We start from the raw sequence: 27,930 nt of genomic DNA on the forward strand, positions 1-27,930 counted from the left end.
GCAAACAGACAGGGTGTGTCTGTGTCAGTGCAAAAATATATATATAATACATAAAACAACTTAATAAACTAAAGAGCGCAGGTATAAGTAACAATAGTATTCAGTACTTATTAAGGAAGTGTAATAATATTAAGTTAAAATCATATAAACACAAATAAAATTATCCTACACTCTAACCATGGCAGGTCTATAAATAAATATCAAAGTTCCAAAAAATTAATCTATCCAGTTTCCTAAAAATACTGAACAATTGGTACTTATACCTGCGCTCTTTAATTCATTATTTTGTTTGTGTAGCATAATGACGTGAGCATAACACATGTACATATGTAATGCGCATGCACAGTACAGAATAAATTCTGCTTAGGACAACAATAGTGAATCTATAGTTTGATACTAACAATTGAGCACTTGAAGTACAAGAATAGCAAGTCCTGTGGGAATCAAGGTCAACATGTATTTTATGAACATTCATAACTTCCCATTCCATTAGATTTTAACAAATAATTTTCTTGTGTTAATCCCTGTATCAAATCAATTTATATATGTGATTAAGCCTCTCAATGGTCGCTATTTCATGCCCATGGAATTTATCAATCCCTCTACAATCTTAACAACATGAGATTAACCATATAAATTCTTTTAGAAATCATCTTACTCTTATCCCATGATGATGTTCCATTAAAAACATCACCTTGAAACAATGTATTTAATAAGGAAAAAGCCAGGAAACAAGCAGTTGGCTATGGAAGTCTAGAAATTTTCTTATTGTACAAAAACTTAAATAAGGTGGTTATTGCAATTGTTCATCGTATACGTTTCTAAAAATGGTGAGAATTTAGGAATTGTAAACTAAGGCTAGGTACACACTGGAGGATTTTCAGCTAATCATCGGGCCAATCTGCCGATATATGACCGTTTTGGTCAGATATCGTGTTAGTGTATATACTTACGCAATGAACGACAGTCGTTCCAAAGTGGCAATTAGTTAGTTGTGCTGTTTAATAATCATGTTCCAATCCCCTTCTGTTCATGCAGTGTGTATGCACTCATGTTCATAATCTCCATAGTTTACAGAGTCATGCTCTTTTCATCCAATGCCGGCAATGAACATGTCCGGGTGAATAAATGTAGAGGGTGCTGTAGATGGAATAATTTGTTCTGAGACTGAACATTTCATTTCAGCGTCACAGAAGCTAACGAAATTTGTTATGATGTGTGGATAGCTATAACAAGGCAGTTTTAAGCAGTGTGATAGGAATGAATGAATAAATACTGTGCTGTCATTCTCTAAACGACTAGAGGACCAGATAAGGAGCAGAGTTCTGAAGGTAAATTGTGTCTAGTGTGTATGCATGAATTGCACAATCGTCTGATCGGACCTTCAGTCGTAGATTGTAGATAACACATCCGTCGGAAAATTCTCCAGGGTGTACCTAGCCTAAGCAACAGTTGTCATTACGCATGTGATCAAAAAGCAATCCAAGAATGAACGTTTAGAGATGGATCTTGGTGAGGATTTAATGAACTATTGATGTTTAATATTGAAGGGCTTGGGCTTGACTACCATAAAATTGATGGTGGAGAAAATATGAAGAGTTGATATGTTTTATAAGCACTGATTGCTTAAGTATTGCCTGATTCCATGTACCCCTGCTGTAGTTACATTCTCAATCTATACATCTTGGACTGCTGTTAAGTCCATACAACAAAACATTTTCTTTTCTTTTAAATCACATGGCATCTTTTATTGGAGATTGAACATATGGCCAGGACATCTTCCTAAGACAAGGAAAAGAAAAAGTGTAACACTTCAGAAAAGTGGTCAGACAAGACAGTGGGCAAAGGAGCAGGTGCTTATTTAGTTATTTGGATAGAAGTAATCTCTTTAATTGAATGCCATTGAGTTTGTATTTTTAATATTATGATTGGGTAACTGTGATTCAAAGGAGACTTCCCAGGTTACAACTGTGTAACAAATATATGAGTTCAATACCATTTTAACAGCAAATGTATTCCTTCACATTTGGATGTGATATGCCCAGTTTTACAATATCTGTAAACTTTAATTTCAAGAAGACATAGACAATGTTTAAGAATACCACTGACCAGCTTAAGAAAATTGATTTTAATCACATCAAGGCTACACATTTAGCATTACAAATTAATTATCTGATAGCCCTGAACATTTATGCCATGTTATTTTTGATCTACTAAGCACTTCATTATAACTTGTTCTTGTATTGCTTTGTCTTCAATAATTATATTGTTATAACCTTGATTCTTATGTGCTTGTATTACTGTTTTTCAAAATAAAATAATGCAGTTTAAAAGAAAATGAATGATCTGATATCAAATAGTAAAATCATTTAATCCCTGGAAATTGAAACTGAGATCCCTGAGAAAAGGGTTACCAGAACAAAACGAAGGGCAGGCGAGAGTTCAGTTGATGATATAAACTACTCGCAGAACGCATTCTAAAAATGATTTCAGAATTGGCAAATATCTCTAATTAGTGAAAGGTTTCCTCTGTTGACAGGACTCTTGGATAAACCAAGAAGATCGGATGTATTTCCAGAAGATGGAGGGAATAAAGATGAATGAGGAGTATCTGTTGATAGAGAATATGATATTCATAACAAAACAAAGTTGAATTCATGTAAAAATTGTCATTACAGATTACCCTTCATCATCATCATCATCTTTTTATATAGCGCCACTAATTCTGCAGAGCTGTACAGAGAACTCAATCACCTCAGTCCCTGCCCCATTGGAGTTCACAGTCTAAATTCCCTAACATACACAAACACACAGACTAAGGTCAATTTAATAGCAGCCAGTTAAACTACTACGTTTTTGAAGTGTGGGAGGAAACTGGAGCACCCAGAGGAAACCCACGCAAACACAGGGAGAACAAACAAACTTCACACAGATAAGTCATCAAACTCATGACCCCAGTGCTGTGAGGCAGAAGTGCTAACCACTAAGCCACCATGCTGCCCACCTTTCAAGTAGAATCTTTATTCAGAGGCTTACAATAATTTGTCTACAGCATATAAGTACCTACTGACCCTATCTTTCACACAAGGTGTCTGTGAGACAGCATTCAGCAAAAGAAAACTCATATAGACAAGACTGCAGGTGACAATGGCATGTAGCAGTTTTGATCATGAATGTAGAGTGAGATTTTTTTAACTAGTTCAGTTTCAAGATGTGCTTGAAATTGTTAAAGTTCATCTCTTTACGATTTTTGTCCACTGTGTGAACCATCTTCGCAGTTTTAAGGCATGCTATTTTGTTGTAGTTGTTAGTTAATTATTTCATTTTTTTCTCATTACAGAACTAAACACAAACTACTGTATTTTTTAATGCTATTATGTCGGTTTTCTGCTTAATCTGACCCAAGAGAACATTCTGAAGTTTGAATATGTTTTATGCACACTTAGCATTTTGGATTCTGTGAATTTTGTTAAGGTTTTTTTTTTTTTTACACATATTTGTGTACCTCTTCCCCCCCCCCCCCTAGTCACTGTGTGTAATGATGAAGGGCACAGGTTAGGCCAGAGGTTCCCAAACTTTTTCAGTTTGTGATACCCTTACAGTCTTCATAATTTTTTCAAGCCACCCCTCCAAAATAATTACCGACCAGTCCCGTTTTTTAATTATTTGAAAAAAAATAACGTAATAAGTATTTAGGTCAGGACAGAAATGCTTAGTAAGTTGTTTGCAAAAATAATATACATAAATCCAAGGGAAAATAATATTTTTTTCAATTATATTTCTGTCAAAGAATAATGTACAGCTAATATTAAAAGGAATAAGATCAAACAAAACAATATGTACAAAAATCATCACACTGTGCCCCTTCATCCACACACTCTGTGCCCCTCTTCATCCTCACACTGTCTGCCCCTCTTCATCCACACACTCTGTGCCCCTCTTCATCCTCACACTGTCTGCCCCTCTTCATCCACACACTGTTTGCCCCCTCCTTCATTCTTTTGCCCCTCCATTGCTGTTTCCTTTCACCTTCCCCTCTGTTTCTTTACTTACCATACTTGGTCTTCTGTCTTCTTTTCTATCATCTTACCAGTGTGGCATAGCCCTGGACTCAGCATCCTCCAAACTCCTGCCGCTTCTCACGTCATCACACCCGACATTCAGTGAGAAGCGAGGAGGATGCTAGGTCCCGGGCGCCACCTGATTGGTAAGCTGTTTTTTGTCCCCTGGCCGTGGCACCCCTGTGACAGCGCCGTGGCACCCCTGGGAGCCATGGCGCACACTTCGGGAACCGCTGGGTTAGGCAGTGCATCACATTCTCTAGCCCTAGCTAGCTCCTAGCTGTGGATGTAGATGATCAGAGAGGATCCCCGCCTGAGCCGTAACTTAAAATTTTAGCGCCTGGGGCGAGAAACAAAACTGCCACCTCCCCTAGCCCTCAATTTTAAACTAATGAACCTAAAATATCCATAAAGTGCGCCCCCCTTCAGCGTTGCACCCTGGGCGGTCACCCCTATTGTACAGTCCTAGTTACAGACCTGGTCCCTGAACATGCAGGTTTTTGCTCCACTGTGTATGCGCAAACTGACTAGTTGACTCAAGCATGCTCATATCCTGATACTGACTAGCACAGCGGTAGGTTAATCCTTACAGCTCCTTGTTAGTATCATCAAGGTAGCTGAATCCGGTAAATGAGCCTCTTTTTATTTTCATATGGGTCAGTGCTGTGTAATTGGCCCAAAGTCTAAAATTTGCCAACCAGCCCCTGAGTAGTTTACTATAATATTGTATCATGGGGATGTGAAAAAATGAATCTCTTGAACACACCCTGGTTTAAAGAAGCGTTAAGTGTGATGTGCCTCTAAGATACGAGGATGCCGGTATAAAGTTTGTAAACACAACTAAATGCAGCATATATATAATCATTGTAAAGATTATATTAATAACAGCCGAAAGATCTGTTCCTCCTCTGCACCGTGACATGATGATGATGATGACAGCTATGTGCTCGGCGGCTTCACCAGCATCCAGCAGCCCAACCAGTGATCCATGACTATGCGACGTCCTCCATCCAGTGGTGACGTGGAGCGCGCTCACGTGCAGGTGGAGGACGGATGCGCGCTCCCGTCCAGCAGTGAGAGTCTGCTGGTGCGCGCTCGTCAAACAGTGAGAGTCTGCTGGTGCGCGCGTCCGCTTCAGCTGTGGCTGTCTGACGTGGCAGAGCTCGCTCCCCTCAGCCTGCTCCCTGTACCACCGGGTGCGCTGCAAGTTGCCTACAACTAGGACGGACATTGGTACAAGCCGGGACATCACTGCCCGCTCAGGTAACCATCTCCCCGGCACACAGTAGGTGACAAGTAGGCTGCTGTAAGACTAACGGGATGTTAGAAGAGGTGACAGATGTGACCAAGTGAGACTGGGCAGATGAGTGGTATGCAGGTTGCAGGAGTAGAAGTGACATAGGTGCTGTTACTGTGTACAGTGCACACGTGTCATATGTGTACAGAAATAAGGCAACTAGAGGAACAGAAGTGTCATAGCTTAGTGATAAGTTTTCATATGTAAATTATATGATGCATTTAAATTTGTCACATCCCAAGAAGGATTTGTCACATGTATTTGTTATAGTAAATGTCATGCCTATATTTCATTAAAAATGTCATATTTTGAGTAGATAAGCATGTGAAGGTAAAAAACGATAAACATATGGGTCAGAATATGAAGTTATGTACCATATGTGCTCTAGTTTAGAAAGTACTGTAAATGTTTAGACAAAGTTTTGTTTACTTTGTTAAAAGAAAAAACAAATAAAATTCACATTTCTATACAAAACATTGCAATAATTTTCACTTTTAAATTAGGTACCATAACTATTTACTCATATTTTAAGTTAATAGGTTGTTAGTAATACAACGTTAATTATATATGGGTTATTTATATTGTGCCACTAATGAACCTGCCACTTTACATAATTACAAGATACAGACTAAGGGGAAGTGGGAGTTATATGACCAGCTTACATTTTAAATAGTGTATTAGTAACAAACAATACATATAGAATTATTAGTGCATTTCCCAAGATGAATACATAAGTGATCAAACTATGCTACAGGTTTACCTTGTAAAGTCTTTCAGGGGATAAACATCTGTTTAACTCCAATTCTGTCAATGATGGTACTGTCTTGTTAATTTGGCCAATTTTGATAGTCTTTGTTTGCTGAATTGGCACATGAAGTAATCATGCAATTAGTGCACAAATACAATGCACATTATGAAATGATGTGTCATGACTCTGTGGGTTCCAGTGTGAACTACCATTGGTACAGCAGGTGCAGTGCATTGGGGCCCATGGAGATAATTGGGCCTGCTGCACAGGGAATTAGCGAGCTGTGGGCCCAAGTCCCCTCTTCCCCACTTCCCTGCATCGGGGCCCTCTGAGTTGCGTAGTTTACGTGTTTTTCAGTATATTGGAATTTATATTTACCAAGTTAAATATCACATTTTCAAAATAAAAAATATGACACAGACATTTACCTTTTATGCTTGAGACTTAAAAGTAATATCAGGACTTGACTATGTCAGAACGACACACTCCTTTTGTGTTCTGAGCACACAGCAATTGTGGTTCCTGACTTATAGTAATGGGGAAATCCCAGTGAGGGCACCAAACCCAATTTGATGCCCAGGGGGAGGGGGTACGGGTCAGAGTGAAGGAAGGTTGTTCAAAAATGGACAATCCTTTGTAAAAACACTGACTCATTAGAGAAGATACTGGGAGGGAAAAGAAAATATTGAAGATGCTGACTAGAGCCACAGAGCTGACTAGAGCTAGTTTAAGATGTTTCAGTTTAGTTGCTAAGCCTGTCACTTTTTTCAGCGTGAATAGCAGACATGGATTCTGGGTAATCACTTGCAGTCTGACTCATGTGAAATCCAAGCTTATTCTACATATTATAACCACATTAACAAAACTTTTGCAGAGTACAGTTGTCACTGCTATTCTTAAAGTAGAACTTCATGTAAATTATTTTTTTTAGAACTCTACCCAATTACACCGCAAGCATAACCTTTGAGTTCCCTTATCTGGGACCTCCACAATCGCCAGTAGGTTCACTCCTGCTTCTTTTATAAAATGTCAGGTAAAGGTCAGTTGCTCTGGAGAACTTTGAATAAATACAATTATCAGTCCAATGTATCCACAAAAAGTTTACTGGGTATCTGTAAATACATGTACATTGGCTATCCAAAGCAATTTTTTAAGGACTTTGGCAAAGTGAGATCTTCATATAATTGATTGATTGTTAAGTTATACTGTTTAGTTAAATAGTCCCCTATCATAATTTGTTTTACTTTATTACAGTCATAATGTATTGCATTATGCATTAAGCCAAAAACAAGGTTCACATGGAACCATATTCACTCAGGAGAGAGCAAATTATTCAGTTTAATAAAAATCTCTCATCTGGGTGAACTAGACATGTCTGCTTTAATTTATGTAGTTTCAACAGAAGTTCCAGGATACTATGCACAAAATAGAGGAAGTGCACCATCAGCATCTGATCACCTTCCATCTTTGCATCGTGTTTGTGATTCTACCAACTCTTACTAAAATTGTGTACATTATTTCACCAAATATTTTCTGAATTAAATGGGTGACCTTTGGAGAGGATCCAAGCTTTGTTGAGATGGCTGTACTTTTTATTTTGGTTGTGGTGCTTTTGCTGTTTATGGGTAGCATATTGCCTATTATTTTTAAAGGCAACTTCATTTTTATAAATGTGTCAGGAAGTAAAAGCATAACAAAATGCTCTCCCAAGGGGTTTGGAAACAGTTGAAAAATGATATCTTATGTCATGTTATGTTTATTGTAGATTATATCTGGCATATTATACAGAATATGTTTGTAACTGGCAACGTTTTCACATTTAATCACAACTTTTTAAGCTAGTTTAATTATACCACAGGTCTAGCACAGATGATGGACATTGATCTTTTCATATCCTAAAAGCAGTGGTTGACTTATGTTATGAAACTTACAGGTCACTTTATAAGTGATCAAAACTGCCTTGTAATGTGACTTCCATATAATTATCAAGTACCAGCATCCCTACCTTCAAGCCTTTTGAAAGTGGCAGTCTTCGTTTGGACAGTCCATACATCCTCCTCATTTAGTCAACTCCCATTTAGTTCTTGATTGCTGCCTATTTCCCAAGACCCCCACCATTACTTGGACTGAAGGACTCACTCACATGTAGAGAGGAGAGCTGTCAGCGAGCTTAATGTGATTGGTGAGTGTACAGGGTACAGGAGCCAATAAAAGTCCAGTGTGCTGATTCACTCTACCATTGTAGACCGCTCCTCTCCTGTTCATGCTGTCAGATGAGGTGGAACAGTAGTACAGATTATGTTGTGAGTATAGTAGAGAATGGAGAGCACCTAAGATCTACATAGTGTGGAGGCCAGCTAAATAGGGAGCACATTTGTCCAAAAAAATACTACTTACTTGTTAGCCATCATATCAAAACTTCCAAATGACATCAGTGATGTGAACTAATTAATTATACTTGCATAGGAACCTCATTTTTATAATAAGTTTTAACTTGTCAATCATGAAACTTCCTATTATTTTAGTATTTGCATTGATTATATAATAAATGTTGGTTTTTATCCTGCTGCAAATTATCTTGGGCATGGTAACCTTTAAATGTCAAAGAGCTGGAATCAAATGTGGCGTAACTTGCTTTTTTATCCAGTAGGAATAACATCTATCTATCTATCATCATCATCTATTTATATAGCAACACTAATTCCGCAGCACTCATTCACATCAGTCCCTGCTCCATTGGAGCGTACAATCTAAAATTCCCTAACATACATACAGAGGCTAGGGTAAATTTTGATAGCAGCCAATTAACCTACCAGTATGTTTTTGGAGTGGTGGGAGGCCAGAGCACCCAGAGGAAACCTACGCAAACACAGGGAGAACATACAAACTCCACACAGATAAGGCCATGGTCGGGAATTGAACTCATGACCCCAGTGCTGCGAGGCAGAAGTGCTAACCACCAGGCCACTGTGCTATCTATCTATCTATCTATCCATCCATCTATTTTTATCTATTATTATGGTCCTTACATTCTACTGCCAAGGGAAAAGAATAATATCACTCTTGCAACCAGGTAAACTCTGTCCAGCCTGTGAACTGTTACAACTAGCTCCTAGTAACTTATGTTCAGGAGTTCTCAACATGTTTTATCCAGGACTTACATTTTCTTTACGAAGCAGGTTTGTTAAATTTTATTTAGTGATTTAGTCCTTCTTCTGCTTAATGCCTTTCCTATGTATAATTGCTAACTTATAATATGAAATGTGAATTGTCGACTTGGAGAATATGTGAACAGTAACTCATGATCAGTGTATTGTACTACACAATACGTTTGCAAAGAGATGACCAAGGGAAGCAATCTGAAATGACAAGGCTACACATGTTTTGGGTCTCCTGCAGTAGCTCATAAACTAATGGAGCCAAATAGGTACCTTAATTTATTTCGATTTTTATTTACTGTGACGTAAGCATCAAGTATTGGGCACATTCCCATAATATATAATTATTTTTTAAAATTGAAACTAAACCTGCAAATCTATTTTTTGGATTTGTTGTAGAGGATGATGAACTGTATCATATTGGTTTCTCTTTAATCTTAGAACAGCTGTGTTTGATCAGAAAATTACTGAAAAGTTGCTTACTGCACGTGGCTATTCTTCTGTTCCACACCCACCCCTATTCTTAAATAATTGCTAAATGTAATACTTTATAAACGTGCAAAAATGTATTGTGGGTCAGGCTGGAAATGAGCGGGGTACAAAGAGTGAGTTTATAAATCTGCTTATCTGCATAAACTGCGCCTTGATGGTAAAAAAAAAGGTACTCCCATTGAAAGAGTTGGATGGCACCCCCTGTTGCAGGAGCAGGGAGGCCATGTGAGAATGCCCACATAGGTTTGCACTTGCCATTCCTTGAATCTCATTTACTTATCTCGTACCACTGAACAAAATCTTATTTTTGTGTGTGGGCGCAATTACAGGTGCAGGAGTTGTCTCAGTTTGCTTTTAGCTAAGAGCACCTGAATCCACCTAACTTCTCCTAATAGAAGAATCTAAATTTTGCATACACCACTATCATCACGCATATTTCCTGTAAAAATAGGTACACGATATTGCAGAAGGCTATATGAGCTGCAGGGATGCAGTTTTGCATTTTTGTAAATGACCCTCACTGACTTCAATAAATAAATAAGCAATATACACTCATCAACCATTTAATCAACATTAAAGCCTCCTGCCTAATATTGTGTAGGTCTCCCTCATACCGCCAAAGCAGCTCTGACCCGTTAAGGCATGGACTCCACAAGAGCTCTGAAGGTGTCCTGGCACCAAGTTGTTACCAGCAGATCCTTTAAGTCCTGTAGTTGCGAGGTGGGGCCTCCATGGCTTGGACTTATTTTTCCAGCACATCCCTCAAATGCTCGATCGGATTGAGATCTGGGGAATTTGAAGGCCAAGTCAACACCTTGAACTCTTTGTCATGTTCCTTAAACCAATTCTGAGCAGTTTTTGCAGTGTGGCAGGGCGCATTATCCTGCCAAGAAAGGGCACTGCTATCAGGGAATACTGTTGCCATGAAGGGGTGTACTTGGACTGCAACAATGTTTAGATAGTTGCTATGTGTCAAAGTAACATCCACATGAATGGTAGGACCCAAGGTTTCTCAGCTGAACATTGCACAGAGCATCACACTGCCTCTGCCGGCAAGCCTTTTTCCCATAGTGCATCCTGGTGCCATTTCGTCCCCAGGTGAAAGACACAGATGCGCATGGCTGTCCACATGATGTATATGAAAGTGTGATTCATCAGACCAGGCCACCTTCTTCCATTGCTCCATGGCATAGTTCTGGCGTACATGTGTCCATTGTAGGCGCATTCAGTGGTGGACAGGGATCAGAATGAGCACACTGAACGATCTGCTGATAGACAGCAAGCTGAGATGTACTGTTTGTTCTGACACCTTCCTATCATAGCCAGCCTTAACGTTTTCAGCAATTTGTGATACAGTAGCTCTTCTGTGGGATTGGACCAGACGGGCTAGCTTTCAACTCCCCATGCACATCAATGAGCCTTGGGTACCCATGACCCTGATGCCAGTTCATTGGTTGTCCTTCCTTGGACCACTTTTGTTAGGTACTAACCACTGCATACCGGGAACACCCCACAAGACCTGCTGTTTTGGAGATGATCTAAACCAGTCATCTAGCCATTGCAATTTGGCCCTTGTCAAAATCGTTCAGATCCTTATGCTTGCCCATCTTTTCTGCTTCTACACATCAACTTCAAGAACTGACTGTTCACCTGTTGCCTAATATATCCCACTGTTAATGTGGCAAACTATAAATAAAGGATAATAACAAGAATAATTAATTAACATATAGCAAAGGCTGTGTATTACAATTGATATACTTGAAATAACTGGAGTGTTTATACTAAAATAAATATGTTCACTGTGTCAAGAATGTAACTTTTCTGCAGCAAAGTACCAGGTTAGGAGGTACATGCTTATCAAATGAAGCAGTGTTTGAGTGACAGCTTTATAGACTTACTGTGCAGTATTGTGAATTAGTTGTTCATACACAGGGGCAAGGCCAATGATGTAACTGTATATTTAATCAGCTTTTTGACCTGTATGATATCTTCTCAGAATATAGGAACTTCAGCTGTCTGTAGCAGAGTGGGGAAGTAATATTTTGCTCTTTCAAATTTGTGTTTTTACATATCAAGACATAGGGCAGTGGTTCCCAAACTTTTGCAGTTTGCGGCACCCTTAGAGTCTCCATAATTTTTTCAAGGCACCCCTCCAAAATAATTACCGAACAGTCCTGTTTTAAGAGCAGTTGGGTCAAAAAAACGTAATAAGTATTTATGTCAGGACAGAAATACTTATTTAGTTGTATGCAAAAATAATACGCATAGATCCAAGGAAAAAATAATATTTGTATATATTTTTTTCAATTATATTTCTGTCAAAGAATAATTGACAACTAACTCACACTGTGAACTCCTTCATCTCCACACACTCTGCCCCATCTGCATCCAGTCACGCGGCCCTCTCTCACGCTGCCCCTCTGCCCTCTCTCACGCTGCCCCTCTGCCCTCTCTCACGCTGCCCCTCTGCCCTCTCTCACGCTGCCCCCTCTCACTCTGCCCCGCTGCCCTCTCTCACTTTGCCCTCTCTCATGCTGCCCCTCTGCCCTCTCTCATGCTGCCTCCTCTCGCTCTGCCACTCTGCCCTCTCTCACGCTGCCTCCTCTCACTCAGCCCCGCTGCCCTCTCTCACTTTGCCCTCTCTCATGCTGCCCCTCTGCCCTCTCTCATGCTGCCCCTCTGCCCTCTCTCACGCTGCCACTCTGCCCTCTCATGCTGCCTCCTCTCACTCTGCCCCTCTGCCCTCTCTCATGCTGCCTCCTCTCACTCTGCCCCGCTGCCCTCTCTCATTTTGCCCTCTCTCATGCTGCCCCTCTGCCCTCTCTCATGCTGCCTCCTCTCGCTCTGCCCCTCTGCCCTCTCTCACGCTGCCTCCTCTCACTCTGCCCCGCTGCCCTCTCTCACTTTGCCCTCTCTCATGCTGCCCCTCTGCCCTCTCTCATGCTGCCCCTCTGCCCTCTCTCACGATGCCACTCTGCCCTCTCTCATGCTGCCTCCTCTCACTCTGCCCCTCTGCCCTCTCTCACGCTGCCTCCTCTCACTCTGCCCCGCTGCCCTCTCACTTTGCCCTCTCTCATGCTGCCCCTCTGCCCTCTCTCATGCTGCCCCTCTGCCCTCTCTCACGCTGCCACTCTGCCCTCTCTCATGCTGCCTCCTCTCACTCTGCCCCTCTGCCCTCTCTCACGCTGCCCCCTCTCACTCTGCCCTGCTGCCCTTTCTCACTTTGCCCTCTCTCATGCTGCCCCTCTGCCCTCTCTCATGCTGCCTCCTCTCGCTCTGCCCCTCTGCCCTCTCTCACGCTGCCTCCTCTCGCTCTGCCCCTCTGCCCTCTCTCACGCTGCCTCCTCTCACTCTGCCCCTCTGCCCTCTCTCATGCTGCCCCTCTGCCCTCTCTCATGCTGCCCCTCTGCCCTCTCTCACGATGCCACTCTGCCCTCTCTCATGCTGCCTTCTCTCACTCTGCCCCTCTGCCCTCTCTCACGCTGTCTCCTCTCACTCTGCCCCGCTGCCCTCTCTCATGCTGCCCCTCTGCCCTCTCTCATGCTGCCCCTCTGCCCTCTCTCACGCTGCCCCCTCTCACTCTGCCCCGCTGCCCTCTCTCACTTTGCCCTCTCTCATGCTGCCCCTCTGCCCTCTCTCATGCTGCCTCCTCTCGCTCTGCCCCTCTGCCCTCTCTCACGCTGCCTCCTCTCACTCTGCCCCACTGCCCTCTCTCACTTTGCCCTCTCTCATGCTGCCCCTCTGCCCTCTCTCATGCTGCCCCTCTGCCCTCTCTCACGATGCCACTCTGCCCTCTCTCATGCTGCCTCCTCTCACTCTGCCCCTCTGCCCTCTCTCACGCTGCCTCCTCTCACTCTGCCCCGCTGCCCTCTCACTTTGCCCTCTCTCATGCTGCCCCTCTGCCCTCTCTCATGCTGCCCCTCTGCCCTCTCTCACGTTGCCACTCTGCCCTCTCTCATGCTGCCTCCTCTCACTCTGCCCCTCTGCCCTCTCTCACGCTGCCCCCTCTCACTCTGCCCTGCTGCCCTTTCTCACTTTGCCCTCTCTCATGCTGCCCCTCTGCCCTCTCTCATGCTGCCTCCTCTCGCTCTGCCCCTCTGCCCTCTCTCACGCTGCCTCCTCTCGCTCTGCCCCTCTGCCCTCTCTCACGCTGCCTCCTCTCACTCTGCCCCTCTGCCCTCTCTCATGCTGCCCCTCTGCCCTCTCTCATGCTGCCCCTCTGCCCTCTCTCACGATGCCACTCTGCCCTCTCTCATGCTGCCTTCTCTCACTCTGCCCCTCTGCCCTCTCTCACGCTGCCTCCTCTCACTCTGCCCCGCTGCCCTCTCTCATGCTGCCCCTCTGCCCTCTCTCATGCTGCCCCTCTGCCCTCTCTCACGCTGCCCCCTCTCACTCTGCCCCGCTGCCCTCTCTCACTTTGCCCTCTCTCATGCTGCCCCTCTGCCCTCTCTCATGCTGCCTCCTCTCGCTCTGCCCCTCTGCCCTCTCTCACGCTGCCTCCTCTCACTCTGCCCCGCTGCCCTCTCTCACTCTGCCCTCTTTAATGCTGCCCCTCTGCCCTCTCTCTTGCTGCCCCTCTGCCCTCTCTCATGCTGCCCCTCTGCCCTCTCTCACGCTGCCACTCTGCCCTCTCTCATGCTGCCTCCTTTCACTCTGCCCCTCTGCCCTCTCTCACGCTGCCTCCTCTCACTCTGCCCCGCTGCCCTCTCTCATTTTGCCCTCTCTCATGCTGCCCCTCTGCCCTCTCTCATGCTGCCCCTCTGCCCTCTCTCACGCTGCCACTCTGCCCTCTCTCACACTGCCTCCTCTCACTCTGCCCCGCTGCCCTCTCTCATTTTACCCTCTCTCATGCTGCCCCTCTGCCCTCTCTCACGCTGCCCCTCTGCCCTATCTCACACTGCCACTCTGCCCTATCTCACGCTGCCCCTCTGCCCTCTCTCACGCTGCCCCCTCTCACTCTGCCCCGCTGCCCTCTCTCATTTTGCCCTCTCTCATGCTGCCCCTCTGCCCTCTCTCATGCTGCCTCCTCTCGCTCTGCCCCTCTGCCCTCTCTCACGCTGCCTCCTCTCACTCTGCCCCGCTGCCCTCTCTCACTTTGCCCTCTCTCATGCTGCCACTCTGCCCTCTCTCATGCTGCCTCCTCTCACTCTGCCCCTCTGCCCTCTCTCACGCTGCCTCCTCTCACTCTGCCCCGCTGCCCTCTCTCGTGCTGCCCCTCTGCCCTCTCTCATGCTGCCCCTCTGCCCTCTCTCATGCTGCCCCTCTGCCCTCTCTCATGCTGCCCCTCTGCCCTCTCTCACGCTGCCCCTCTGCCCTTTCTCACTTTGCCCTCTCTCATGCTGCCCCTCTGCCCTCTCTCATGCTGCCTCCTCTCACTCTGCCCCTCTGCCCTCTCTCATGCTGCCTCCTCTCACGCTGCCCCTCTGCCCTCTCACACGTTGCCCCTCTGCCCTCTCTCACGCTGCCTCCTCTCACTCTGCCCCGCTGCCCTCTCTCACTTTGCCCTCTCTCATGCTGCCACTCTGCCCTCTCTCATGCTGCCTCCTCTCACTCTGCCCCTCTGCCCTCTCTCACGCTGCCTCCTCTCACTCTGCCCCGCTGCCCTCTCTCGTGCTGCCCCTCTGCCCTCTCTCATGCTGCCCCTCTGCCCTCTCTCATGCTGCCCCTCTGCCCTCTCTCACGCTGCCCCTCTGCCCTTTCTCACTTTGCCCTCTCTCATGCTGCCCCTCTGCCCTCTCTCATGCTGCCTCCTCTCACTCTGCCCCTCTGCCCTCTCTCATGCTGCCTCCTCTCACTCTGCCCCTCTGCCCTCTCTCATGCTGCCTCCTCTCACTCTGCCCCTCTGCCCTCTCTCATGCTGCCCCTCTGCCCTCTCTCACGCTGCCACTCTGCCCCCTCTCACTCTGCCCTCTCGCACGCTGCCCTCTCTCATGCTGCCCCTCTGCCCTCTCTCATGCTGCCCCTCTGCCCTCTCTCACGCTGCCACTCTGCCCTCTCTCATGCTGCCTTCTCTCACTCTGCCCCTCTGCCCTCTCTCACGCTGCCTCCTCTCACTCTGCCCCGCTGCCCTCTCTCATTTTGCCCTTTCTCATGCTGCCCCTCTGCCCTCTCTCATGCTGCCCCCTCTCACGCTGCCCCTCTGCCCTCTCTCACGCTGCCCCTCTGCCCTCTCACACGTTGCCCCTCTGCCCTCTCTCACGATGCCCCTCTGCCCCCTATCACGCTACCCCTCTGCCCTCTCTCACGCTGCCTCCTCTCACTCTGCCCTCTCTCATGCTGCCTCCTCTAACTCTGCCCTTTCATGCTGTCCCCTCTGCCCCCCTCTCACTCTACCCCCCCTCTCACTTTGCCACTCTCTCTGCCACTTTCACTCTGCCACTCTCACTCTGCCCCTCTCCCTCTGCCTCTGCCCTTGCCACTCTCTGCCACCCTCTCTCACTCTGCCGCCGCTCTTCCCCCTCTCACTCTGCCACTCTCTCTCTCTCTGCCACTCTCTGCCCCTTTCTCTATGCTCCTCTCCCACTCTGTCCCCCCTCCCCCCCTTTGCCACGCTGCCCCCCCTCTGCCGCGGCCAGCCAGAGGAAAAAGAAAAAAAAAACTTACCAATCCGCGCGGCGCCGGGACCCAGCATCCTCCTCTCTCCTGCAGCTTGTCACTGATTGTCGGGCGCGCTGCAGGAGAGAGGAGGATGCTGGGTCCCGGCGCCGCGCGGATTGGTAAGTTTTTTTTTTTCTTTTCCCTCTGGCTGGCCGCGGCACACCAGTGACAGCACCGCGGCACCCCTGGGAGCCGCGGCGCACACTTTGGGAACCGCTGACATAGGGGTTCATTTATCATTGGTGGCGGGATTGAGAATCATATTGTGCAGTAATGCAAAATATTATGCCATTGGTATTTATGAAGCCAGGGTTCATTGGCCACCGGCAGCATAACACTGCTGGCGAATAGAGGATCTGATCCTAGTAGCTACTGCATATGCGTAGCTATAATTGCTCATGTGCTTTACGATGGGACCCTGGTACTGAATGCAATTAGGCTTCTCAGGCGGAGATGTAGTCTATAGGACTCCATTAAAACGTAGCCTAATGCCACCTTGAGATGGCTTAGTTTTTAAGGTTGGAGGGGAAAAGTACAGCAAAGCTTTTCACTGCATGTTAAACTGGGTCACATTACAGTCCCCAAAGAAGTCTATGGGGACTACAGTGACTAGATTTACTAAACTACGGGTTTGGAAAAGTGGAGATGTTGCCTATAGCAACCAATCAGATTCTAGCTTTCATTTAGTTAATGCATTCTACAAAATGACAGCTAGAATCTGATTAGTTGCTATATACAACATCTCCACTTTTTCAAACCCGCAGTTTAGTAAATATACCCCCTAGTCTTCATCAAGTTTTAAAATTTGATTAATATTATCTCATGAGACAAATAGCACAAAATATTTTAATTTGCCATTGTTTATTCCAAAAAATATTTACCAACATGGAGAAACCATGTGTGATAAAGTAAGTACCCACCATTAGAGTTTAGCTTTTATCTGTAGGTCACAGGAACACAGCGACAATAGGTGGCATGGAGGAACTTGAAAGCAGAATGGTGTTTCTTGCTCTTAAAGAGTTCAAGCACTATTGCACACCCCACTGTGGTAAGGATGATACATTCCAGTACAAGATAGTACACTTACAATCTACCCTCCAACCTGGTATTACTGGGCCCCATAGAATAATTTCAGGGAGGGCCCTACGGAGGCTCCTGCTCTGTACTTCTGAGCATACGCTGGGCGGCACATGGGAAGTGAAGCAGTCAATGTAATAGCTAGTGTAGGAGAGGGTCAAAGGGCTGCTCTCCACAGCAGCGCACACAGCAGAGCTCTATCAATCTTAAGAGAAGGAGAATATCTCTGGCACATTCTCCTTCCACATACATGGAGCTACACTGTGTTAGCAGCTGAGGAAGGTAGCATTGTAATAAAAAGAAAGACATTGTGCCTTACCGTCACCTTCTGTTGCCACGGTATTGCTATGGGACCAGTATATTACCATCCCTAGTCCTGCCACAGCGGTGGGTTCTGGGCTTTGACTTGGCCATACCAAAAACTTTAATTAGTTTATTTTTCAGCTATTCAGTTGTAACTTTACTGATATGCTCAGGATTATTGTCCTGATGCATGACCCATTTTCTCTCAAACTTCATTAGTCAGACAGAATTCTCTGGTCTAAATAGGAGTTCATGGTGGACTCAATGATTGTGAGGTGTCCAGGTCTTATGGCTGCAAAGCAACCTCAATTCATCACCCCCCTTTCACCGTGCTTGACAGTTGGTATGAGATTCTTGTGATAATATGCTGTGGCTTTTAACAAACATTGTACATTAACACACAATAGCTCCACCTTGATCTCCTCTGTCCAGAAGACATTGTTCAACAAGTCTTGTATCTTAGGAAACCTAATCTTGATACAATTTTTTTTTATGTGTAGTGCTTTCTCCTGTATACCCTTACATAAAAGCCCTACTTGTTCAATCTTTTTCTGATGGTAGGGTCATGAACTTGAACGTTTAACATGTTGACTGAGTGTATCATTAAATTAATATGTTTGTAGAATCATGGAAGAAACTGAATGTTTTTTATTGACAAAATTATAAACAATTAAATCTCCCTGTATTTGGTTACATAGATTGCCCATCCTGACAACTTTCATGTTTATACAAATACACATGAGTATATGTTTTTATTTTTGTCAGGCTTAAGACTTAAGTACAGTGCAACCAGACAATAATAGTTTGCTCCTATTCCTAATATATCCTGCAATCTCATGTAGCTAATATGTGTATAAATTGTGAGTACTACTGTCATCATTTCAAAATTACTGTTAATTATAAAGATATCTGAAGTCACCCTGGCGTTCCGTGCCTTTATTATAATTTTGCCATGCAGTCTTCATATGCACCCCATATACATTCATTGATATTCTAAATAATATGATTCCTTGGAAACTTCTATCATTATTATAATTCACTAAATAAGTACTCCTTTGAATTTATACAAGCTCAGTAGTATCATGTTTCTGTGGATTGATGCTTTGTGATGTGCAGTTTGACACAGACACGTTCCTGCAGTGACTGTGGTACTGTGATTCATCAGTACGAAGCCACCTCCTCCTTCACAGTCATGTTCTGCATCACTCTCCTATTTGTCATGTTAGTAGTGATAGTGCTGGCTGCACAACTGTTACTGTGCCGTCCAAAGCTCAAGCTTCTGCCACGTCTCTCTCTAGAGCACACACTGCCCTCCCTTTCCTTCATGTTGTAGATATAACAAAGGCATAGGAATTGCAGCATTGCTCCAAACTATGCAGGCTAGTCAATACATTTATTTTACAAATGAAACATTGCTGCTTATCTTAATATTTGGTATAAAGTATTAGGTGTTGAAAGTTTAAGGCAGTATCTGGCACTATTTTAAGAAGTAAATTGTTTTGCTGTAAATAATACACAGATTAATTTGAGGTTGTTACTGTAACACTGTAATGTATTCCTATATACGATTACTTTGTCTTACTCATGTAAAGCTCCTAGAGCCTTCAAAAGGGCCAACATGTGAAATAGGGTCTGTGTGTTACCCTGTGTTTATGTTTCTTATCTTTTGAACTGTAAGTCAATAGTTATGTGAGCCATTTGATATGAGTGGAAGATTGTGACCAGCTGAAATGTACATCAGTGTTATATATTGTATGTGGGTTTACACAATTCTTAGGGGGAGATTCAATTGCCGATCATGTTACGTGAGGACATTGCGCTGCGCACATTGACGACAATTACAGTAGGAATCTCCGCTCATGGAATTGCGAGGAAAAATGAGCGGAGATTCCAGCCGGAACATTAGCACAAGGTGTCTCCACGGACATTCCGGAGACACTTCACGCCAAATTGAATCTCCCCCTTAAGATATTGTGGGGTAAAGGTATCAAACCTTCTACAAGTAAAAAGTGGAATTGTTGCCCATAGCAACCAATCATATTCTAGCTAAGATTTTTTAGAATGTACTAGATATTGTAACTAGAATCTGATTGGCTGCTATGGGCAAAACCTCCACTTTACCTTTTTAGAATGTTTGATACATTTACCCCGTGGTCCTCCACCTGTTTCATGTTGCCCCTCAATACTTTTCAGTGTATACTTCCTACAGATACAAGTCTTATTTGCTGCTCTGTGATTTTGATTAGAGGTATATGTTAAATGTTATTTTTTTCAGTGTGCAGAATATATGCAATATCTGTACATGAAGTCAAAGTAATTTAATACATTCAAAAAATTAATACATACAAATCTATTTATTTGTCTTGACATTATGGGCTGGATTTACTAAACAACGGGTTTGAAAAAGTAGTGATGTTGCCTATAGCAACCAATCAGATACTCTGTCATTTATTTAGCACATTCTACAAAATGATAGCTAGAATCTGGTTGTTTGCTATAGGCAACATCTCCACATTTTCAAACCCACAGTTTAGTAAATCTAGCCCTATATGTAGAATAGTCATGGGGACAGATATTTGTATTTGGAAGGAAACAATTGGACATACTGTTTTCCATTTTAGTCACTTAATAATGAAATCATGCACAATTTGATCACCCAGTGTGTGATTATATTGATAGTTACTTTGAGCGATCAAGGGCTGAGTTGGCTACTTTTGACAAATTGCATTTTGGGTACAAACCATTATTCTTTTAAAACATCTTTCCATAACATTTTTATATTCCTCTTCAAATGGTCTATTGTCTGTTGTTTATGCTTCATATGGCTCCACAATTTGTATTTTTTCCTTACCAGGAGTATCCTTCTCATTTCTAAGCTACAGTGCATTGTGATTTTTACCTGTTGTGACTAATTATAAATAGTTCAGGATGGCTGGAGCTGTAATGCATATGCACACATTTTAGAACTCATTGTATTGCTCTCTGTGTTCTAGATAATTTTACATTGTGCAACTGCTAATGAAAGTGTCATCAGAATGAGTCAGCAAGGATATGTGGCACCTACTCCTTACTCTCAACCTCAGCCTGGATTGGGAGGTTATCCTCCAGGCTATGGGACACCTCTGATGTCACCTACCTATGGACATTGTGCTGGTTCAAATGTTGGATCGCCTCCTCCTCAAATAGGTCTGTATTTCAAAAATATGTAAAGAAAATATAAAGCATTTTCTTGTTTGGTAGCCAATGTACCCAAAAAGTTACTTCTATTGAGCTGAATGGATTCACATCTCTTATGGCTCCAAAACTGGTCCTCTTGGCTGCTGGATTTTACTAAATCCCAAGTACCATATTATAGGACTGGAGTAAAAATAGAACTCTTCAGTTTAGCAAAAAGTCAAGATAACCCTCTTCCCTCATTGGGTAGGTCACTTTCATAGGAGACAGCAATACACGCAAAACGAACGCAAAACGAACATAAACTGCATTTTTCTTTTTTAAACGCACATAAGTCGGGCATATGCTCAACCCTATTCAACAAGAAATGTATCTGAAGATACGTCTGTTTTTGAATATGGGTCTTAGTGCCCTCTGCTCTAACAGACAATACATTGAAGGATACATCCAATACTTATGTAAAATATAAAGTCCCAAAAGAACGCACAGGAAAAAAATAAAAATAATGTCATCTGTTATTAATGACAAAACATTTTTTTTTTTTTACATCATCATCATCATCAAAATGTATTTATATAGCGCCAGCAAATTCCATGGCGCTTTACATAAAATTTAATTTTATAATTGCTCCTGATTGCAAACATGTGTTCTAGCATGCATACACATCCGTCATCACTATCAATAGACGCCTACATTGACCTGTAGCTGGTGCAAGTGATACGTCAGAAAATCACGTACCTTTGAGATGCCCAAAGCTTGAATCAGACATTGCTGCGTGCGCTCGAGCTTGTCCTTAGTGTACATTGACTATATGCATACGCCTAATTTGCTCCCCGTTCTACCCATGGAATGTTAGGCTGTAGTAAGGGTCATTTGCGCTCTAAAATTAATTGGGTGCTGTTGCGTTCACTGGAGTATAGTCTGGTGCTGGGAATGCACAGAGCAATTTTATGCAAATTACGGCATATATCGGCATTTAAGTTCCTTAATGAATCAGGCCCTGTATGTTTATAGTCAGATCAAATTCTCATAGCCTACCTCAGTTAGACAATAAAGAGAATCATTTAAACTTTAGGTTACTTTGTCAAAAATATTGTAAAGTACAATAAAAAGTTTGCAGCTCAATTAACTAGTTATGTGTATATTTTAAACTCCTGTTCGTAATGTTGTCAAGGTATTGCGCTCAAATGTCTTTTCCTGGGATGTAATTCCAGTGATAACTCTGACAATAGGGGATCTATTTGCTAAAGAGAGATCAGCCCTAAATATTGCAAAAAAGGGGATTTCTTGCAGGATTCAAGGCTTCTCCCTATTTACCAAAGCCTCCAGCCGGTAAAGGCTATCGCCGGTGAGATGCCTTTGCAGCTGGAAAAGTCTATTTACCAAGGACAGTAGTGGTACAAGTATCTCAGGAGCAGGTGGTGGCCACATGAACAAATGCTTTTATTAATAAAATAAAGCATTTTTTCAGATTTATTTTTTTTTCTATATTTTTAATTAAATTTTTTCCTTTTTAAAGTTTATAAACTTTTAAAAAACTGGAAGCACCCAAGTGTGGGCTTCCAATTCCAGTTGGCTTGCCTATGCTGGCTCAAGGATGTGCAGATAGTCCCAGGACTGACTTGGCAGGCGGTAAGTCTTACCACTGCCAGCCAGTATCGCCCCTAGGTCATATAAACTTAACATATTGTTATTTTGTAAACAGATATAACTATATATTAAAATTGAGTTGAATTGTTGAAATTTGGAGAGAGTTAGGCTATAATCTCTATAGAAAAATGTAGTAAATAACATACAATTTTGTTAATCAATGATTGTGTCATTCATTGAGAACTATGTGAACTAATACCACATCAGATTGCGTTATTTACATGGTACTCTGAACTAATTTGAATACAAAAGATTTGTATTCTTAGATGAATTTCATTTTTTTTATTATACATTACAGTATAGTAAAATCTACAATATAACAAATTTTGAATTCTGGACTTATAGCATTCAATTGATTTACAGTGATTCTAGTAAATTTGTGTTTTGTTGTGATAAAGTTTTGGATTATATTACACAGATGGGGAAAAAAAAACTGGTTTAATGTTTAAGATTTTTCACATTTTAATCCAGATCACATCTTGGAAGCGTGGGTGGCCCTTGAATAAATGATGGGTGAATAAAACATAAATATATGACCCTATGAGAGCATAAAACATATTTTAATGAACATTTATATTTGCACGTCCCTACGATTTACACTGTTATTTAAAATAATCAAAATCTGATATATCTTGTTGTAGTTGGCCTGAAACCTGCTGTACCATTTGGATCTCCTCCTCCACTGAACTCCCCACCTCCTACTCAAAATAACTCATTTAATGGACCAAATACATCTGGAAGTCACATGCAGAGGTATTTTTTGAATGTCCACAATGTTTTTTGGCACTTTGTATTTCAGTATGTTCATCTATTCTATTTTTTTCAGGCAGCAAGGTCCTCCATCTACCAGTAACGTTCCACCCTCCTATCCACCCTATGGTCAGTCTCCAACTCATTTCAACAATGCTGCTCTTCCACCAGTCCATCAGATGACCAACCAACTTAACAACATGCAAATTGGTGGCTATGGTAATTGTTTTATTTTCCAAATATTGTATTTCTGTACTATGAGTTTCAGATTATAGACTTAAGGTTCTGTATATAATGGTCGTACTAGTAGTATTCACCTACACACATATGCATAGTTGCAGGAACTCAGTAGAATTGAAGATATATGAGATGATTCTGTAATTTTTTTTTTGGGGGGGGGGGCATTTATATAAGCATAACATAGCATATCTTCTTATTTTGACTGGACTGTCCTGATTATCAGTTACACAGATATGTGTGGCCTCGTCGAGTATGTGGGCATGGTTTGGGCAGAACCTTGAAGGGATTTTATTGTGTCCTGATTTTGTTTTTTGTCATATCATATTTGTCTGATTTTGATCAGACAAATATGATATGACAAAAAAAGTTTGTACATTTCTGTTTCCATAAATAATAAATGCATGAAACAGATTTAAACCAAAACAAATTATTGCTTGTCAATGATAGAATGGCAAATACAGAAACAGAAGTCAGTGGTAGTAGTGTCCGCAAATAAGATAATCATAAGAGTATTAGTGGTTTATTTGTCCCATAAGTCTGAGGGAGGGGGCAAAGCTACATTTATATATAGGGCTGCATTTCGCAGATACAAATCCCATACCATTATCAGTGATAGTAGTATTTACTTGCAGCAGAAGAGTACAGTCAGGCAAAACATAGCAAGTGTCTTCATTGATATTGCATACTTTGCTAATGCTTTACTGCCCATATGTGTTTCCTATATTGTGTAAGAAAAAGCCACTCAGAGACTAAAAGAGGAATCTACTGGAAATGTTAGCTTGCATTTAACTAGGTAACAAAAGTTCATGTAATTCTAAACGTCATAATTTTTCTCATAATATGGAAAATGTTATATCTATAATTCTAAATATTATAAAGTCCTTATAAGATCAACATGTTTTAAATGTAATGTTTTTTAAATGTAGGTTAAATACTGGAATGTAGTGAGTGGAGGACTGGGAAATAAGTTTCTGATCCCTATTTAATTCATAGCTTATAGTATGCTATTTACATTCAAATTGTGACATGGTTTGTATGCACACCATATTTCTGCAGGTCCTTCTGGTTCATCTACTTCCCAGATGCCACTTAGCCCAAATATGCCTGCCAGTTTTCCACCTCAGACACATCACATGGGACCTGGCCTCCATGTACCTCCATCACCATCCAACAATCTCAATGGCTTACCTTCAGAGCCTCTCTTAACTCATGGCAATATGCAAGATGGAATTACTGGACTTCAACCTTTCCAACAACCAATTCAAGGCCAGCCTCCAAATCTTGGATACCCTCCACAAAGTCGTAAGTATGAGCAAACAATTGAAGTCGTTTTGCTATGCAGAACATTACCTATTATTAGCATTGAGTAGCGTCAAAGTAGAATAAACAAGAAAAATGGAGAGATGAACATGTTGAATAACGCAAATATCTATTACTATTCCAAAGCTAAATTATAGCTTTTTTTGGAGATTTAAAGTTTGATTATTTGCTTCTTTACAGAATAATAAATTATGCAATGTATTGGAGTATTATTAGATGAGTAGACAAGGATTTAGCATATTGTTACATTTGTTTGCTTCACATTGGTTTAATTGTAATTCTCTGTTTTTTTTAATCTTAGTATAAAGAGAGATGCAAAAAGCTGTTTATATAAACACATTTTAGTGCCCTCTGCAGCTTCAAATAGAGGCATCTTATGTGTATTTTATGCAGAGGCCTGAGGTCCATTTACCTGGAAAGGAGCTAGTAGTTCTCTTTTACTATCATTGCATCTCTGTGCAAAATGTGCATTAAAATACAGCAACAAATTGACAATAATCTTTCATCTGTTTAGTGCAAGTTAGTCAATGAAAGCAAGTTTCTGATTTTTTGCTATATCTTTTGCAATGGCAATAGCTGAGCCCTATTGTGCTTAAAGTAATTGTTTTAAAATGGTTAGTAGTATCTAATTGTCCATCTTAAAGTAAAACCATTGCTACACTATATTGGGATGGTGCCACCATGATCTTTCAATTAGTTATACTACTGGTGGCCAGCATGATATTTTATACTCACATGTGACCCTTGCTCACTCAAGAAATCATTTGCTGAGAAGTCTTTGGTAACCACATTTAGATAACCACTAAGAACATTCTGTTCCTGTAGACTTTACAATGATAGTTTAGTCACTCTGTCCATCATAAATTGTTAGTCTAACAAGAGGTGTGAATGCAGTGCATAGGAGTTTTGGCATAATCATAACTAGTTAGATAGGTGATGATGCATCTTGAAATTAGTGTTCCTTTGAGTCTGTCATGAGGGTAATGGAGATAAATTTAAAAAAAATCTAAACTGTTCAGATGTAATAATACCTAAACATTTATGAATTCCTGAATCAGTCATCTATCTATGTCCTTTCAGAATCCACTGTATTCTTGTAGGTAATAGGCAGGGGCTTTGCTAAAATGGCTCCCATGCAGCACTTTCATTGACTTTATATGTAAGTTCTTTGTTTCCCAATGCAGAAGCTCTACTTCGGCATTAGGGTTACTTTGGAAACTTTGTGACATCGCATTGACTCCTGGCCCTTTGTCTATTTATTCCCACTCTAAGGATTTTTGCACTCATTCAGTGTATTTGTTTCCCTGCGACACCCCCACGCTGAGGGCTGGCTGCTGACAAGAAGGGGCAGTAGCCAACAGCTTCTTACCTTGGCTGCTGCTCTTCCATGTCGGCAGGGCCGGCTAGGGTCCACGGCGCCCTAGGCATTTTTAAAAAAGGGGCGCCACCCCCCCTGCAAAAATCGCCGCCCTCCTCCCTCCTCCCTCCTCTCCTTACCTTGTCTCACCACCGCCGCCTCTCTGCTCCGTCTCCTCCCCTCCACTCACTGACACTAGTAAGTGGAGGAGAGGAGACAGAGCAGAGAGGCGGCGATGGTGACAAAATAGCCTCTTCCCCCCCCCCCCCCTCCCCGTCCATCTGAATGCTGTACGGCGGCCGTGACAGGTATGGTCAGCGGTCACCGCACAGTTTTAAAGTATTTTAGAATTCTGTGGCGCCCTCCAGAGCCCGGCGCCCTAGGCAAGTGCCTAACCTTGCCTAATGGGAGCGCCGGGCCTGCATGTCGGTGAAATGCTGGGAGTGTGGTATGATGCCACAGCCCAGTGCCACTCTCAGTGACAGAGGAGCAGGGTAAGAAATGGTAGCCAGGTTAGCACTTGAGGGGGGAAGGGGGAACAATCCAAAGAGAGAGGGAAGGTGTCTGAGGAAGGGGGGCTCTAGGGCACCCACAAATCCTGCTTTTTTTAGATTTGACTTCTCTGAGCCCAAAATATTCTTTTTGCGTGTAGGACTAATATGAGTGAATAATTGTACCTACACATTATTCAGCAAGGAATTCACATTTTCAGTATTTTTTTATTATTGTTTATTTATATAGTACCAATCATATTAAACAGCACTGTACAGACATAATTTAAAATAAAGTTAAGTACGAACACAAATTAAATTAAATTCTACCATATGTTGTTTTCCCCATTAAAAATCAAATGTGAATCTTCTTACCTGCTATAGTACAAATGGAAATGTCCGAAAAACACATTAAAACTAAAAAGGTGAAAAAGACGCATATTAAAATATACTTAAATATAAACTTCAGAATAATTTTAAAGGGTATTGTGATTTCAAGTTTTTCGTTATATAATGTTCATATATTTAAAGGATATTTATACAAGTAGTCCATATCTGTCCCCAAAAAATGGCCTAGAATCTTATTTCTGTAAGAAGCACAAACACAGTCAGTGTATTACATAGGGCATTTTCACATAATGGGTCCGATTAATTCAAGAACGCAAAGTGAATGCAATTTGCGGTTTTAAAACACGGATGGAAATTGCACGCATGTACAAGCGGATCTCAAGAAAAGTTTCCAGTTGAATACAGGTGTAAGTGCATAAACGGCACTTGCCATATGCAGACAGACACAACACACTGCAGGATATGAACAATGCATATGTGCAATATAAAGTCCCATCAGAATACACAGGAAAAAAATTATTAAATACATTTACACCTGATATAATACATAAAATAAACATTAATAAAAAATGAATTGAAAAAAAATATAATCTGTATATATTTTTCTTTTTACATGAAATACATTTATCAGGATGTTATTAATGTCTACTGTACATAAAATGTATTTATACAGTTCATTTTATTAGCAAACACATGTTCTGGCATGCATATGTGACTGTAATCACTATCAGTCAGCACTTATACCTGCCCTGTAGCTGGTGCAAGTGATACGGTTAAAAAACTGCCCTGTAGCTGGTGCAAGTGATACGGTTAAAAAACTGCCCTGTAGCTGGTGCAAGTGATACGGTTAAAAAACATGTACCTGAG

The 27,930-nt window shown here is 42.2% G+C and overlaps 1 protein-coding gene across 1 annotated transcript in view; it reads left to right on the forward strand.

Annotated features, from left to right (window-relative positions):
- The first annotated feature begins 5,179 nt into the window (after nucleotides 1–5,179).
- The window catches only part of SEC24D (SEC24 homolog D, COPII component), a 117,936-nt gene continuing 95,185 nt past the window's right edge, over nucleotides 5,180–27,930 (forward strand). Inside the window, 5 exon segments of the mRNA XM_075200336.1 lie at nucleotides 5,180–5,324; nucleotides 20,727–20,919; nucleotides 23,199–23,310; nucleotides 23,384–23,526; nucleotides 24,604–24,849. Of these exon segments, the coding sequence (XP_075056437.1) occupies nucleotides 20,769–20,919; nucleotides 23,199–23,310; nucleotides 23,384–23,526; nucleotides 24,604–24,849 (652 nt within the window). The 5' untranslated portion in view covers nucleotides 5,180–5,324; nucleotides 20,727–20,768.

This window comes from Mixophyes fleayi, chromosome 1, assembly GCF_038048845.1.
Source record: "Mixophyes fleayi isolate aMixFle1 chromosome 1, aMixFle1.hap1, whole genome shotgun sequence".
Lineage (NCBI taxonomy): Eukaryota > Metazoa > Chordata > Amphibia > Anura > Limnodynastidae > Mixophyes > Mixophyes fleayi.